General features: G+C 37.1%; 2 protein-coding genes across 2 annotated transcripts; one reads left to right on the forward strand and one right to left on the reverse strand.

Moving 5' to 3' along the window:
* The first annotated feature begins 2,283 nt into the window (after positions 1-2,283).
* Positions 2,284-4,552, forward strand: LOC125233843. Its single transcript, XM_048139981.1, has 2 exons — positions 2,284-3,119; positions 3,754-4,552. The coding sequence occupies exons 1-2, from the start codon at positions 2,592-2,594 to the stop codon at positions 4,387-4,389; spliced, it is 1,164 nt and encodes a 387-aa protein (XP_047995938.1). The 5' UTR covers positions 2,284-2,591; the 3' UTR covers positions 4,390-4,552.
* Positions 4,553-8,872: 4,320 nt separating this feature from the next.
* Positions 8,873-15,538, reverse strand: LOC125233841 (protein pygopus). Its single transcript, XM_048139979.1, has 3 exons — positions 15,186-15,538; positions 13,454-14,930; positions 8,873-12,059 (listed from the first exon to the last, which is right to left on the reverse strand). Exons 2-3 carry the CDS (start codon positions 14,794-14,796, stop codon positions 11,939-11,941), a joined length of 1,464 nt encoding a protein of 487 aa, XP_047995936.1. The 5' UTR covers positions 14,797-14,930; positions 15,186-15,538; the 3' UTR covers positions 8,873-11,938.
* Positions 15,539-16,174: the final 636 nt, after the last annotated feature.

Genomic DNA, 16,174 nt, shown 5'->3' on the forward strand with positions numbered 1-16,174 from the left:
AAGTCATTAATACCGAGTATACCGACCTACTGTTGCTGTACTTTGTTGTCAAATGCCCAAGATGCTTAGATTTTTTGGAAGCAGCATATAAGATTCTCATTTTGAGGGTTATATATTAATGATTAACTTTTTGCGTGTAGTGATCAGAAACTTCCTTAGCCGAAATGCTACCAAGTGACAGAAAAATTTGCTTTTTGGTGGTTCAAATGCCCCATTTTAAAATTATTATATTATTAACATGACATTGTATTAGAGCATTATAACTATTATAAGAATAAGAATATAAATTATATGGGATATATTTAATTGGTATAATTATGTACAAACACGCGACCTGAGGTTATATGCCAATGCCATTTAACCTTCGATTGGATAACAACTCGATTGATCTGCTTCTCACTTACAATCTTATATTATAACATAAATAAACTAGCTTTTGCACGCAATATTTTTTGGTATCTACTTACTAAAGTGACTACTAATTTCTTTAACTTACAAAAGTACTAAAAAAAGTTGTGGTTAAAATCTATATTAAAATAATTATACATTGTACACGTTTGTGTTAAGCCCGCTCCAGACTATGTGCGCGGTGGGACAGACAGGTAGCTAAGGGCCCGCGCAGACGGGCGACGCAACTTTTTTGTCTCCGTCGTTCGGTCTATGGGCTAGTATGAAAGTGCGCACACGTTGCGACGCAACTTTTTTGTCGCAGGGTTCGGCGACAAGCCTGCGACGCAACTGTCTTTTTTTTTTTTTTTATACTACTTCGGTGGCAAACAAGTATACGGCCCGCCTGATGTAAAGCGGTCACCGTAACCTATGGACGCCTGCAACTCAAACAGTGTCACATGCGCGTTGCCACCCCATTAGAAACTTGTACATTCCCTTTTGCTGTGTTAAGTACACAGTAAAAAGGAGTGTACAAGTTCTAAGGAGGGTTCGGGTTGCCGACGACTCAAAGGACAATAAACGGAACAATTTAGTTCCGTAAGTCCTCCCGTCATCAGCACACCGCACCCTCGTTGAGCTCTGGCAGCCTTACTCACCGACAGGAACACAACACTATGAGTAGGGTCTAGTGCTATTTGGCTGCGGTCTTCTGTAAGGCGGAGGTACTACCCCAGTTGGGCTCTGTTCTAGATTCGAGATGTCTCCTTCCCTATTGGTTTCAATGCATGTGCGCACACGGCGACAAAACAGTCGCCGGTCGGTTGTCATTTTGACAGTTATCACTGGCCTGGCCTGGGCGAACGTATGTTATTAGTCGAAAAAAATATAATTTTAAATGCAGATTGTTGAAGACGACATTGATATTTTATCGTTTATAATAATATCTTCTTTATAGTAATATCTTCTTAGTAGTCTGTGGTTGCGTCGCTGTCGTCCCCGTGTGCGCACCTTGGAAATTGTCGCAAGGAGTGACGACAGAGACAAAAAAGTCGCCGAGCAACTGTTGCCTCCGTCTGCGCGGGCCCTAAGAACTGCTGGCTGGCTGACTAGACTATATGTACATAACATAAGTGTCGCTTTCAAGGAAAAAAGTCCTCAGAGCATTAAATACTATCATATATCAGTGAAAAAGAACCTCTTCGTCACCATAGGAATGCTTTGACAAGTGTTTTATAAATAAATGGAATCTTTCTGGTAATACATAATATTATTAATATTGAATAGTTTTATTTCATGGTTAATAACTGTCGTGATAGGTAAGCGTAAGCTTGTACTATTATATATTCTGTGGCGTAAGTGCTTTTTCACATTATCCGATCCGATATCGGATGTAGGACCGATATCCCATAATTGAAGCCGCCATCTTTGATTTTTGCATTTGAAATCCTTCCGATATCGGATCGGATAATGTGAAAACGCAGTAACTCTGAAAACCGATTTTCGAATATCGGACATCTTTTTGTGTTAGTCTCATTAGTAATTATGCCTCCTTTATTCACCTCTTAACTTGCCTTTATTTTCACTCCGTAACTTATGTTTTTAAACTTTGAAACTAAGATTTTCACTACAACAGAGTTGAAGGCATAAATTCAAAAAGCCCGCGAAGAAAAATTATAAAATGGCACTGTTTGAGATCATGGTAAAATCGCTCCAGTAAGTAATTGAAATTCCTACACATCAATAAACTTTTTGAATAATGTTGCCATTTGAAATATTAATATCTATGAGTAATGCCAGCATAGAGTATACCAATAAGTCGGAATATATTTCTTAGTGCTTTTTAACAAGGTCTAGTTTTGATTGCGATTGTTTAACTTTTTGGCAAAAAATGTTTCAAGTTGTTGTTGCCCTGCTTTTATTTTTTAATACTTGAATGGCGGAGACTATCAAAAAATTGATTTATTGCTCGTCGTATTGCTCTTGTTTTACTAATAATCATTTGTAATGTGAACTTAATAAGACTATCAAAGCGCTATATTTACTTTATTACATAAAATGTGTCGTAATCGCGTTGTAAACTTGAATAAAAAATCTAATTAAAACTACTTGTCAGACAATCATATGTTAGTAATTAGTGATGTCAGTGTTTGTTTACTAATGACAGTTTCTGTGAAAATCTTGTTATTTTTCAAGATTTCGTTATGAATATTCCGGAATCGACTGGAGAGTCATCGTGTAAACGACAAGAAAATGGCGACGCATCAGCAGGTTCTGATCGCCCACTTAAAAAGGCTCGTTTCGCGTGGCAAGTTAAAGGAAAATATCACTTGAAAAATGGTGCTTCCGACCCTGGAAAACCCTCAAATGTTATTTCGAACGAGTTAGACAGGGCTAGCTCGTCTTCGGATAACGAAAACGAATGTATTGACGCAGTTGGCAACACGGAACAAAATTTGGAAAGATTAGGCGATTACTTACTGAAGCAGGATTTTAATACTCTTGACTCAGTTATCACTGACTCTGAGAACTCTCTATTGAAGCCCAGCACAAGTTTATCATCCGAGAAACTGCCTTATCCTAGATACGTGAGCTCATTTGACAACAGTAGCTCTAACAATAGTATGTCCTCTAGTGCAAACAGTCATGAGAACAGATCTATTCCCATGTCCATGGTCGTGTCTGCATCCTACAGTGAGGACCAGTGTATAGCGCGGTGGCAGGCCAGACAGGTATGTAGATGATTTTATGCTTTTCTGTACTTATTAGAATTTGTCATATTTTACTCTGTAGTATTACCAATTTTATTAAAGTATCTTGAACATTTATTAAAAGTTAGTAGCTGTTTAGCTCTTAACTCTTTCGGTTCCAAGTTTTTTTTTTAAAAGTGAACCTCACAAGTAGATCCTTGACAGTTAATCTGATAACAGTCACACACCCCCATCACTAAACAGCTGCTCCTATTCAATAAATTTTCCACACTCATTTCCAAACAACATACATAGCAATATTGTTTTTGTAATACAAGTCGAATTATATGGCAGTGTAAAGTTGTGACACCTAAATATGAAAGAAGACTACTAAACAATTTTTTTTTAATTATAAATGGGATTACCATTGGCCACGTACACAGACTAGCCAAAGGCAAAGACCTGAGGCCCATTTCTCAAAGCTAAAAATTACAAGTTACAAGCGGAAGTCCCTTTTCAATTTGTCATATTAGACATTGACTACCACTTGTAAATTGTAACTTATAGCTTGAATGAGCCCCTGGGCTATGATGGAGTGAGCTCGCCGAAAAGATGCCTGTTCACTCATGATTTGATTTCTTAATTATAAATTATATGTATATTAAATTCTTTTCAGATGGCCAAAGGATTTGTGGACAACACAATAAACCGCGTGTTGGATTCATGGATGGTAGCCCCCCTGCCCACGGACATGGACAACAATCGGTTCCTGGCCCTGGATGTTGCAGAGTTCATCAACAACATGCCTAGTGACAACAGCATTGAAAACGAAGGCATCCTCATGGCCATATCAGCACACGGCTTACAGAATACTTCTAGCTCGAGTAGCAACGAGGACAGTCAGAATGACGAGCAAGCCTGCAGTTACATGAGTGTCAAAGATGACGCATTCCCTTCACCTCCCAGCAGTCCTATACGCTCAGACGATGGAATTAGAAGTGAACCCATAAAACTAAAACAGAGTGATGATGGTGCCTCAAATGAACTAGATCTGTCTTGGTACAGTGATGACAAAAGAAATGTAAATAGTGAAACACAATTTTCATTCTTCCCTGAGTCTTCCACTTCATCATATCAATACTTCACTGAGTCGGAGCAGCTTCAGCCATCCAGTATCGACTATGACGGGAGTGAAAATATGAACTCTAGTGGTGCTGATATCATGACAAGTCACTATGACTTCCTAGATGCTGCAGTTTCTTTTGCGATACAAAACAAAGGACTGACTTCTTTTGGATCTGATTATGGTTAAACAAAACTTGTTTGATTCAAAATGTCACATGCAAGCATCATAAATGACAAAAATATTGTATATAAATAATCACTTTAAATTGAAGAAATCGTCTCCAACTTAGAAGAGTAAAATGACAGTAGCGATATTTATGAGATTACCACATTATTGTAAAGACGTAATTATTTTTTCCCCTCACTGGCTCGGAAACACGTGTTTTGTCCTTTAATACCAGCGGGTAAAAACGCATTTTATCCACTAGTGGGTAAAGTAATTTGACCTTGAATAAAGTCAAATTAACTGCTTTAAAATTGATAAAAGTAGGTGAATCTAGTAATAAAGATGATTTACCACGTGTGGAACTACTGGAAGCAGTAATAAACGCATTTTTTGCGTTCTAGTTTCCTCGCTATAGTGAGGGGAAAAGTTTTGTGTTACACTCGGGTGCAAATGTATTTTACTTCTCGTGTGTTAAAAAACTCGCAAGTTCAGGATTCTATTCTCGAACCACTCGCTTCGCTCGTGGTTCAACTATGGAATCCTTTCACTTGCTCGTTTTTCAATTCCACACTCGACGTTAAAATACAACTTTGCCCCCTTGTATAACAAATAACTATTAATTACAACACATTGAGTAGGCATTCTCTGTTCAAATCCTTCCCAGGATTAGCTATGAGAGTGGCCCTAAAGTGTTGGCAGTGTACAAGTTAAAATTACTGACATGACTTCATACCTTCTCAATCATATATTTCTACAAATATATCTGGTTCTGGATCAATAAATATTTGCTTCTGTCATATTACTTTTTCTATTTCTAAATAGCAGTATTAAATAACTGGGGCTCATTATTTTTGTTGCCTTTTTCATTGTATCATACGGCCTTTTAATTGCTAGACTGACGAGTCTATCATACAGTTGTACAGCCAAGTTCATAAATACACATTTTATCAACTTAATCCATTTCTCTTTTTGTAATAGTAAAACCAAAAATACTGCGCTTTAATGAAACATAATCAAATGATCATATTCTATTAGATCGTACCTTCGTACCGCAGACGCGCGCCTTGACTCGTAATCTCATTGTAATAAAGGTTAGATTTGACAAATCTGCGCGTCACTATGGATGATATACCTACATTAAAACCAGTGATACATTTATGCCTGTAATGCCAGCCACATACAAAATATTTGCATGCCAATCATTTTGTACGCCGCTGTAGCGGCGGCAGTAGTGCAAGCTACAGGCCTGATCGCAGGTCTAATGGACAAGAAATCAAAATTAATTTGTGGATGGTGACTTAACAGTTAACACCCATTGCATTGTATTACATATTATTGCCTCACCTTCGTGGGAGAGAAAAATGTTGCTTTCTATTTCTGTAAAATTTAAAATAGTTATTTGTTATACAAGGGGGCAAAGTTGTATTTTAACGCTGAGTGTGGAATTGAAAAACGAGCAAGTGAAAGGATTCTATAGTTGAACCACGAGCGAAGCGAGTGGTTCGAGAATAGAATCCTGAACTTGCGAGTTTTTTAACACACGAGAAGTAAAATACATTCGCACCCGAGTGTAACACAAAACTTTTCCCCCCACTACAGCGCGAGGAAACTACAACGCAAAAAATGCGTTTATCACTGCTTCCAGTAGTTCCACAGGTGGTAAATCATCTTTATTACTAGATTCACCTACTTTTATCAATTTTAAAGCAGTTAATTTGACTTTATTCAAGGTCAAATTACTTTACCCACTAGTGGATAAAATGCGTTTTTACCCGCTGGTATTAAAGGACAAAACACGTGTTTCCGAGCTAGTGAGGGGAAAATAATATTATGTTAACGCAGTTGTAATGCTGTACTAAGTGTTAATGATAGATTTGATAGAGCTAGAAATAAGTTTCTCAGTAAGTTCATCTAAGTACACGTTTAAAAGACTACTGTTGCATTTTTCAATTGTGAATAGTTATTAACTGTTAATATCAAAGTACAAAGGTTACAAATGTATTAAATCATATCAATTCATTTGACTGGTAGTGTATCTGATTACTGGATAATTTGGAAATTATTATGATTGTCTTTTTTTGTTGCCGAGTGTACTGGTACAAGGTTCTGTCGGAACTTACAGCTAGAGTTTGTGCTTTTTATGCAAGTTATCTTACATAATATTTTAATTGATATATTTTATTTTTTCTAGTGAGTATGCCTACAACCATTTATGAAAGAAGTTAATGTATAAACACTTCTGTAATATAGTTTTAGTAAAAAATGTATGCCATACTGACAGTGAAGTCAATAAATGATACTCAAGAATTTTTATGAGACTTACTTTTTTTTAATTACCCATTCATAAGTTTTGAAACTAGAATTTTGTTGAGTTGTATCAACATCTTCTAGCTGTACGAGTTTTTCGAACTACCCGCACTTGATTGTCATCAGTCACTTTTACGCTAGACCACGGACGTAATGTCATGTCCGAAACGTCGGGTTAAATATAATATAAAACGTAAGTTTTACGCGATTAAGTCCCGTTTTAATTTAATAATATGAGTGAAGATCGTGTTAGTTTAAATCAATATTTCGATCTATGAGTTTGTCATTTTCTTATATTAATATCTGGGCAACCGAGCTTCGCTCGGTTCTGTTTCGTATCCTTGACATGTGTCGCCATCTAGTTCAAAAATGAATAGTACCTACATCGAGCGAAAGAATTCTCAGCCTTAACAACACAACTACTCCACACGAGATGGCGCGCATTTCGCCACAAAAACGTGACAAAAACTCAAATAGTGTATTTTCTATTCGTTTAAGCCTTGACCTGTGTCGCCATCTAGTGTTTGCAATAAATAGTACTTACATCGACTGAAAGAATTCTGTCTTAACAGTACAACTACTGCACACGAGATGGCGCGCGAAGAAAAACGCATGAAAACTCGAAAATTCGCGTTTTCCGGGACCTAAGGATAAGTTTTCCGAGATCGTCAGTGTAAATATATATATATATATATATATAAATAAATATACAAGAATTGCTCGTTTAAAAGTATAAGATTATCGGCTCAATTAAAAATCCAATTTCTCAATAACAATTTTATTATTGCTTGTTATTATTATTCACATAATACAAAATAAACTATGCACAAGTTGACCATTGATGTCGTTCTATAGACTTTTCAAAATATTATTTTAACAGCTTTTGCAAGTAACACGTATTTTACATGAAAATAATATACAAAGGTGGTGGCAGTCACCGCGAGTCTGTTATGTCCGAGACAACTAAATAGTAAAGACAAGTAATATGTTTTAGTCTTTCAGTGGGCTCACAAGATGGCGTGAGACAATCAAAATGGCCAATCAGTGTTGTGACGGCTTTGACATTGCATATAATAAACTGTGAAGTTTACTAGTCTTTATTATTCACTTGTATTATGGTTGTGATGTTCACGGCGATAAATAATTAGCACAATAATCATGACCGAAACCTTATGCTACCGCTAGTTATAAGTAACTGTACATTTCTTATTCAGAAAACAATATTATTGAAACGCAATATATTTACAGATCATTTCATAATATTTCTAATTGTTTTCAGATTAACTATGTTGTTTCGAAATTATCAATTAATTCTATCGTTAATAGATAAATACAAGTTGAATCTCCTTGTTTAAACAGAACATCAGTGTTATGCCCTTGCATTGCCTTTTTGCAAACAACATTGTGTTGCTAGCACATGATAAAGTTTAGATAAGGTAAATAAGGGTAAGTGTGCCATACGGGGATAAGTATGCGGCCTTTTTAGGGTTCCGTAGTCAACTAGGAACCCTTATAGTTGCGCCATGTCTGTCTGTCCGTCCGTCCGTCCGTCCGCGGATAATCTCAGTAACCGTTAGCACTAGAAAGCTGAAATTTGGTACAAATATGTATATCAATCACGCCAACAAAGTGCAAAAATAAAAAATGGAAAAAAATGTTTTATTAGGGTACCCCCCCTACATGTAAAGTGAGGGCTGATATTTTTTTTCATTCCAACCCCAACGTGTGATATATTGTTGGATAGGTATTTAAAAATGATTAAGGGTTTACTAAGATGGTTTTTTGATAATATTAATATTCTAATGAACACAAGTTAAATTATAATCTATTGAAAATATTTCAACTTGTGCTGTCTTAAAGTAGTCACACTACTATGTATATAAATTAAAACCGAAATAAATTACACATATGAAAGAAAAAGTGACCAAGTCCTCTGGTGCCTGAGGCTGGAATCGAACCAGCGTACTTTCCAATCGCGGGAAATGCCTCTTAATCCGCTCGGCCACCCAGGTCATATGTGTAATTTATTTCGGTTTTAATATTAATATTTTTGGAAATAATCGCTCCTAAAGGAAAAAAAGTGCGTCCCCCCCCCTCTAACTTTTGAACCATATGTTTAAAAAATATGAAAAAAATCACAAAAGTAGAACTTTATAAACACTTTCTAGGAAAATTGTTTTGAACTTGATAGGTTCAGTAGTTTTTGAGAAAAATACGGAAAACTACGGAACCCTACACTGAGCGTGGCCCGACACGCTCTTGGCCGGTTTTTTTTACTCATTGTCACAGGTGCTTTTACGAATACTTTTCATACTTTTACTTGCTACTCAGTACTACTGGTAAAGGTATGAACTCTCAATAAACACTGATCGTCGTTTAAACAGAGTAAACAGACCAAATGTGAAGGCCAGGTACACTTCCCCGTTTCACACACTTAACCGTATTGACCTTACCGAGAAATTATATAATGGTTGATTTCGAAAATATTTACTTCATAAAAGTACCTCAGTCGTGTCGCTTCACAACCATTCACATTTTTTAAATATCCGAGGTTGTCATGTCACCTTTTAGTACCTACTTACGCCATTTTAACAATATTTATTATACACTAGTCTTGAATTGATGGATAAACTACATAAATTAAACGGCATTGTGTTATGATTTTATTTTCGTAAAACAAAGTGCATAAATAATATTAAATAGTTATTATTTACCTAAACCTTTGCCACATAAAATGGTTTTCGGAGTATAAGTACATGATGTAAATAAAAGTACCTGTGTTTCGGTAGTCCTATTAATCTTATTATCATTGATTTTCCCAATGACGTAATTGTGCTTTACTTTGGACCTTAAAAATAAAAAAAACATACATAAAAAAAATGTTCATAATATAGGTATTTTAGATTTATAATTCGAATAAGGTCTGTTGTCAAGAAATGTTAGATCAAAGACTGGATTACATAGGAATACATACTTTGATAAATTAAAGCTCTGGAACAACAAGCGCGTACAATTGTCGTTTAACTTCAAACTCTGACAAATTGGCCCGTCCAGGCGTTTGACCCTTTTAGGGCCACTTGCACCAACGAAAATGGTGGGTTAATCCTGAGGTTAACCCACCATTTTATATGGAATTTGACAAATGACAGCCCTCTTACCCTGTTAAGTGGTTGGTGCAAGTGGGCCTTAGGAAGTATCCATGATCTTTTCTTAATACTAAAAACGCAGTCTGATTGAGGGATTTATAAGAAATTGAAATTAAGCGACTCACGTTCTTAGTTGTGTAAGAAATGTGTGATCCAACGAAATTTCTTAAAGAGTCACATGGAAATAAATAGGTTCTATTTTAATTCATGTTTTCTTTTAAAAACTTAAATTCAAATGTTTCGATTGCTTGAAAAACATTAAAGGTGTTTTAATTAAGTTATTCATAGGGCAAAGGTATCATTTAGCCGCACCACAGTAAGTCGGCACCAACCTAAAATGTGCAATAAGGATCCTTCTTGTTAAACGACCAAATGCTACCTTTTGAGAAAGTGACAAATAGATACATTTGCTCTGAATTTACCTACGATCTTACGGCTAACAGGCACTAAAGAAGACGGCCGGGCCCCGTCCAGGCAAGATTAACATCGTCACTGGGTAATCTACTAGAAGACAAAACTCTACTTACACTTATGGAGTTACAATAAATGTAGTCAGAAAATAACTATGCTGACATACATTCTCAGACAAAAGGTACCAACCCATTTAATTGTTAATAAGGACCATTTCTAATTATACATTAATTATTAATAGTCTTATTATCAACTGACACGGTACCTCTTGCTGGGAACAACATAGGTGTAACTTGTGTAAATGAAATAAATATATTGTAGCCGCGCGGAGTCACTCGGCGGTCACAACCGGGGGCCGAAATATTTCTTAATCTCAGTCCGTTACAACCTATACAATATATGTATATACATTCGATAAAAAACACAATAACGCTAATAATGCTATTATTAAAAAAATCTCCAAAAAGTTAAAAATTGACAAACACATTTTAACACTCTTATCCTTATCAAAGCGTAAGTATGGATTCGTCGTATGTCGTATTTACACGTACGTAATGCGCTTAAGTTACATGCAAATCATAGGCTCGACATAGTAAGTACAACGGCTTCATTAATTCATTATTACTTATTACTATAATAGCGAAATGTACAGAGGGCGCTTGCGACAATCGCGACTGTCGCCGGCAGTCGTTCGACTATTTAATCGCAAGTGGAGGCCTACTCGCGCCGTGGCTACAGTTCATGTGTACCGTATATAACATACAATCCGTACACCTATAGCTCACAAAACTTTGAAGGCGGAAATAGAATTAGATTAATTCATTATTAATAAACGATATTTACAATATACACATAGACTCAAGCAACACAAACACGGCATAGAAAGAAATAAACAAAAATTCCTCTACCTAAATTGTGCTGCCAAAACTGCGTTTCCGAAAAACATTCAATTGCTTTATTGGATATGCCTAATGCGATCACTCCGGCAGCTTGCATTCGTCTCCACATCTTAGCATTAGATTAAAACTAGTCTTAATGACAACAGACTAGACATAGTAGGATCGTCTGCATTCGTCATTCACACTCAATAATATAGCACGAAAAGTAACCTTCCATTACGACACAACGCATCTTCCATTCAATGAAGGTAAATCATCTATTGGTTGACATTTTTAGCACTTCTGTAAAAAAAGTGGCATTAATGGATGTCGACAATAGATGATTTGACCCTCCTTACACCAAATTCCGAGATCGATCTTATACAGACTACAGTCAAAGAGGCAGACATTTTTGTGCGACATGAAAGCAACAAGTAACATTAACTCTCCTATCAGATTGATAATTGCTGCATGAGTTTCTATGAAACTTAGTGTGACATCTACTCAAATCTAGTCATATTGTCAAGAGGCATGGTTTAAGATTAAAAGCTAAACCTAAAATAATAGGTTTAGCTCAGTTGTTAATTCAAATCAAATATAACTTTGGGCAGCTTTAAAATATACATAACTTGGAGTAAAATAGGCTCAGAGAACTTTACAATGTCATTTCAGTCCTCAAGGCAGCAAAATAAGTTCCAATCGGAGCGCAAATAGGTTGGTATATCCCTAGCTTTCATGTCACAACCTCCATGCGTGAATAAATTAAGAGAGTGAATCACAGAGTCCATTTAGTGGAATAAATACTTGTGATGCGGCGCGCACCTCGCGCTAGGGCTTGAATTTAACCAATGGGATGTTCTTAGTGTGCAAGCACTTGTCACACACCCACTCAGCATACACTTCTGCGGTGAGGAGCTGGAAGGCCGGCTCCGTTAGGCCTGTGCAGCCTCTGGAATGGAGATTGTGATTGGTTAAATCGGTGGATAGTTGAGTTTGACCTTCAGTATTCAAATTCCCTGACATTACGAGGGGCGTTCAATAAGTAATGATAATGAGTATTAAAACATAAGAATGTAAGTATCCTTATATTTTTATAATTAAAAGTAACTCTTTGGTGATTCATTTACATATTTAATTTTTTCAATTATTATTTTTTTGCCCCCTTTAAAAATTAAAATCTTAACGATAGTCTAAATACCATGTCAGTAAGCACTTCACTTCATTATACTTCAGAGTAGCGATTATATTACAATTTTATTTAAAGGTCGGGTATAAAATATTAATGATCCTTATATTGCCTTCAATATTAGGTATGTCACTTGTAGCTTTAAATACACTAACTTGAGCAGCACCCTCGGCAATTTGAGGGTTCGGCCCTGTCGACTGTTATTTTGAAGGCCAAAAACATTATTATTTGTTTGTTTAAAATGTTCTTATTGTAACTAATCATTTTTTTAATAATAAAATGATTGTATGTTCTTCTTTAATACTAACGTAATTTTATTTCCAATCTATATTCTCAATTTTCGTGATAATCTGTAAAAATCGTGAACATGACCAAAAACAGCACCTATATTTTTTTTGGATACCATACCGTTTGAAAATGTATCTATACGAACTTTTTTTATTGCTGTTACTAACAAAGGATAAACCCAGCTTTAATTTAAAGTATGATTATTTTTGATATTCATGTCAGAAATGAACTCGCGACATGTCAAATATTCATGAAAAAATGCTCTTATTTTACTGAAAATTTTCATCCCCCACCTTGTGTCAATTATTTACATATCAAAGAAAAACAAATGAAAGTAGTAAAAATTTGAATTATGCAATTTCACTTTAATGAGTACTGCTACATGGACAAGTTAAGAAAAATTAAATCAAGATACAGGAACATATCCATTCTCATTACTTTTTGAACGTCCCTCGTACATACAACCGAACCTTAATAACTTATACAAATTATAGTCTGATGTGATTTTTCTAAAACCAAAATTGTAATTTAAATCTAATGTATTTTATCTAGTAAAAATTAAATTAATGATTATGAAATTAAATTAATGATTATGATATTAAATTAAATTTATGATTATGAAGCATGACTTAGACACAACATGTCAAAGTCTGGGAATGTGGAAAAAATAAAAAGAGGAAAGAAAATAAATTAAGAATTTTCTACATAGGTACAAATAAGGCTAACATTACACACATTCATTAATAAAACAGTGAGGAAATTGATTAGTAGAAAACTGAGTTAAAATAAAGGCATTCAGGTAGTAGGTATTACAAGGAAATGAATTTGTTTAGAGAGAAAGTAGGTAAAAAATAATAAATGTGTCTTACCTGTGGAACCAGAAGTTACATCCAGATTCACAGAGAATGGCTTGGTCATTATCATGTACTTCTTTGTGACATACTCCACAAGGGTAGATGGGAGGAGCATTTGGGTTCTGTGGGTTAAACACCATTGGTTGATCTGGAGGATACACTTTCCCAGCACTAACAGGCATTGGCTTTGGCCCAAACATTCCCATTCCTTGTCCCATCGGGCCCACTCCTTGCCCTCCAGGACCGCCCATTGCCATGCCACTCATGCCTGCCAGAGGCCCACAATTACCCATATTACCAGGGCCCGGACCCATCCCCATATTACCACTGCCTCCCATCCCCATGGGACCACCGTGTCCCATGTGGCTGCTCGAGTATGGTGGACCCGGGCCCATTGATGACATTGGACCATTCCCTCCCATGGGCCCTCCTCCCATTCCAGAGCCCATTGGACTACCATGTCTTATGGGACCACAGTGACCTGGTCCCATTCCTCCACTTTGCATTGAGTTTGATGACATTATAGAACTGCTTGGGCCCATAGAACCATTAGAACAACTGGGACCCATAGGGCCATTCATTCGAGGCACATTCATACCAGGTCCACCACCACCCATAGGGCCATTCATTGGCCCATTCATGGACCCTCCTCCTAAAGGACTGTGCATGGGTGGCCCCATTGGACTGTTGCTCATGTGGCTGCCTGCCATTGACCCCATATTCATAGGGCTTCCCATCGGCCCGGAAGACATTGGTGATCCCATTGGCATAGAATTCATAGGGCTCATGGGACTGCCCATTGACCTTGACGCAGGCCCCATGCCTGGACCCATACTGTGATTGCTCATTCCCATATTTGGGCCTCCCATCGGTGACATTCCACCCATATGACCCATCGGACTCATGTTACCCATAGGACTGATACCTCGAGGAGGCATTTGCTGATTCATTGGACTCATACTATGGGGTAAAGGGCTCATGTGCCTCATTGGGGGTCCGCCCATACTGTGCATCGGTCCCATCATACCCATGGGACCATTTTGACTCATCATTGGGCCATTCTGGCTCATCATAGGGCCATTGTGAGAAATAGTAGATGGAGAATCATCAAAGGGATTTGATGCAACTATGGTGTCTCCATATCCCGTTAATGGTGGAGGCAGCAGGTCTTGTGCGGTGGGTGGTGGTTGTGGTGCAAGGGCATTATTAGCATTTGATGTTTTTCTCCTCTTTTTAGGATTACTTGGTGCTGGCGCAGAAGGCGTGGGTGTCTCCATGGGCGGCTTGAAGTCCGGCGGGCCCAGGCCCGGCCCGGGCAGCCTATAGGCGCCGGGCATCCCAGCCAAGTTGTGACTCATGCTGACTCTTATTCAGTGTCCACTCTAATAACCATCATGAATATAGCTCACGCGAAATACACGTTCACACATAAAGACTTCGCATTGTCACGAGAAAGCGCTGTAACGTGCCAGGAGACTGAATGTGTCTATTTCTGTAATCAAAAAGACCAATGGTTAATAACCATAAAAATGTCAAATGGAGACAATTTTTGAATGAAAACACCTAAAACTGATGCTAAAACCGTCATTTATTAGCTCAAATACCTCAGATGGGCAAGAATTGAAGCATGAGCTACATCTATCTGTAACCTACGTAATTACACATGCAAAATGCACATTATAGAAAGAATGACAAGCATACGGTCATCACAGGTCATGATGAATTAAAAATAGAACAAATAACTTACGGCATTATCAATTTAGCATCGGATTTACTGATTATTTTTTTTGTCCTCTTCAGAGACCCCAAGGCAGGCGTGCAACATATGACAAAATACCAAATTTAGACCACGTCTCCCATGAAGATATTCGTTTCCACTTATTGTCCCTTGGAATAGTGTTGTCTAAAGACACCTATAGTATACTTATAACAAATATTAATAAACCATTGATTGCTTTTTTATTTACGACTCTCAATAATCCAAACAACACACGCCACATTCACGAAGTATTTTTACCAGAAAATTGCCGCCAGAGGGCGTAGTTACGTAACGGTAGCGTTCAGAAATAAAGAGTTTTTGTGAATGCGTTCATTACTGCGGGGTGGTCGACAAAATATTTCAAAGAATAAATATTTTTTGATTATTTCTTCTTTTTAGTATTTTAAATTTAGCCTCTAGATTATCTTTAGATATGAAAATTAGAAATTGGAGTTTCGTTATCAATATTTACTTTTTCGTGATGAAATCTCCACGGTGCTTGCATATGGGCCACGCCACATGCCTTTTTTAAGGGCCCGCGCACACGGATGCAACAGTTGCACGGCGACATTTTTTGTCTCTGTCGTCACTCCTTAGACGCACGACAGAGATAAAAAATGTCGCCGAGCAACTGTTGCATCCGTGTGCGCGAAGCGTAAGACACCAGTTCATAGTGAATAAATCATATAATGATCAAGATGACGAAAGGGCAGACAAAACTTAATTAAATCATATTGTGCAAGTAATTTAACGAACTTGCGCTTACCTTAATTGGGGCGTCGTGTGCAAGCGCTACAACAATTTTTTTTAAGACCCTAACACACTATCAGGCCGTGCCTAGGTCATCCCAAAAGAGAGAACAAGACATTTCATTTCTGCTCTCACTTACTTTGCCAAAGTCTCCAGCGTTTATTTGTTTTTAATAGCTGTAACCGACTATCGTACCGCACAAGCTTGCGATAGTCTGTAAGTCTGTA

Source organism: Leguminivora glycinivorella, chromosome 15, assembly GCF_023078275.1.
Source record: "Leguminivora glycinivorella isolate SPB_JAAS2020 chromosome 15, LegGlyc_1.1, whole genome shotgun sequence".
Lineage (NCBI taxonomy): Eukaryota > Metazoa > Arthropoda > Insecta > Lepidoptera > Tortricidae > Leguminivora > Leguminivora glycinivorella.

What these genes read in the sequence shown, in the direction of transcription:
- LOC125233843 (XM_048139981.1), top strand. Translation starts at nt 2,592, where the DNA reads ATGAATATTCCGGAATCGACTGGAGAGTCATCGTGTAAACGACAAGAA. An exon ending in CGCGGTGGCAGGCCAGACAG is followed by an intron (nt 3,120 to 3,753) that starts GTATGTAGATGA and finishes AATTCTTTTCAG; the next exon opens with ATGGCCAAAGGATTTGTGGA.
- LOC125233841 (XM_048139979.1), bottom strand. Translation starts at nt 14,796, where the DNA reads ATGAGTCACAACTTGGCTGGGATGCCCGGCGCCTATAGGCTGCCCGGG. An exon ending in TGTAACTTCTGGTTCCACAG is followed by an intron (nt 12,060 to 13,453) that starts GTAAGACACATT and finishes TCTCCATTCCAG; the next exon opens with AGGCTGCACAGGCCTAACGG.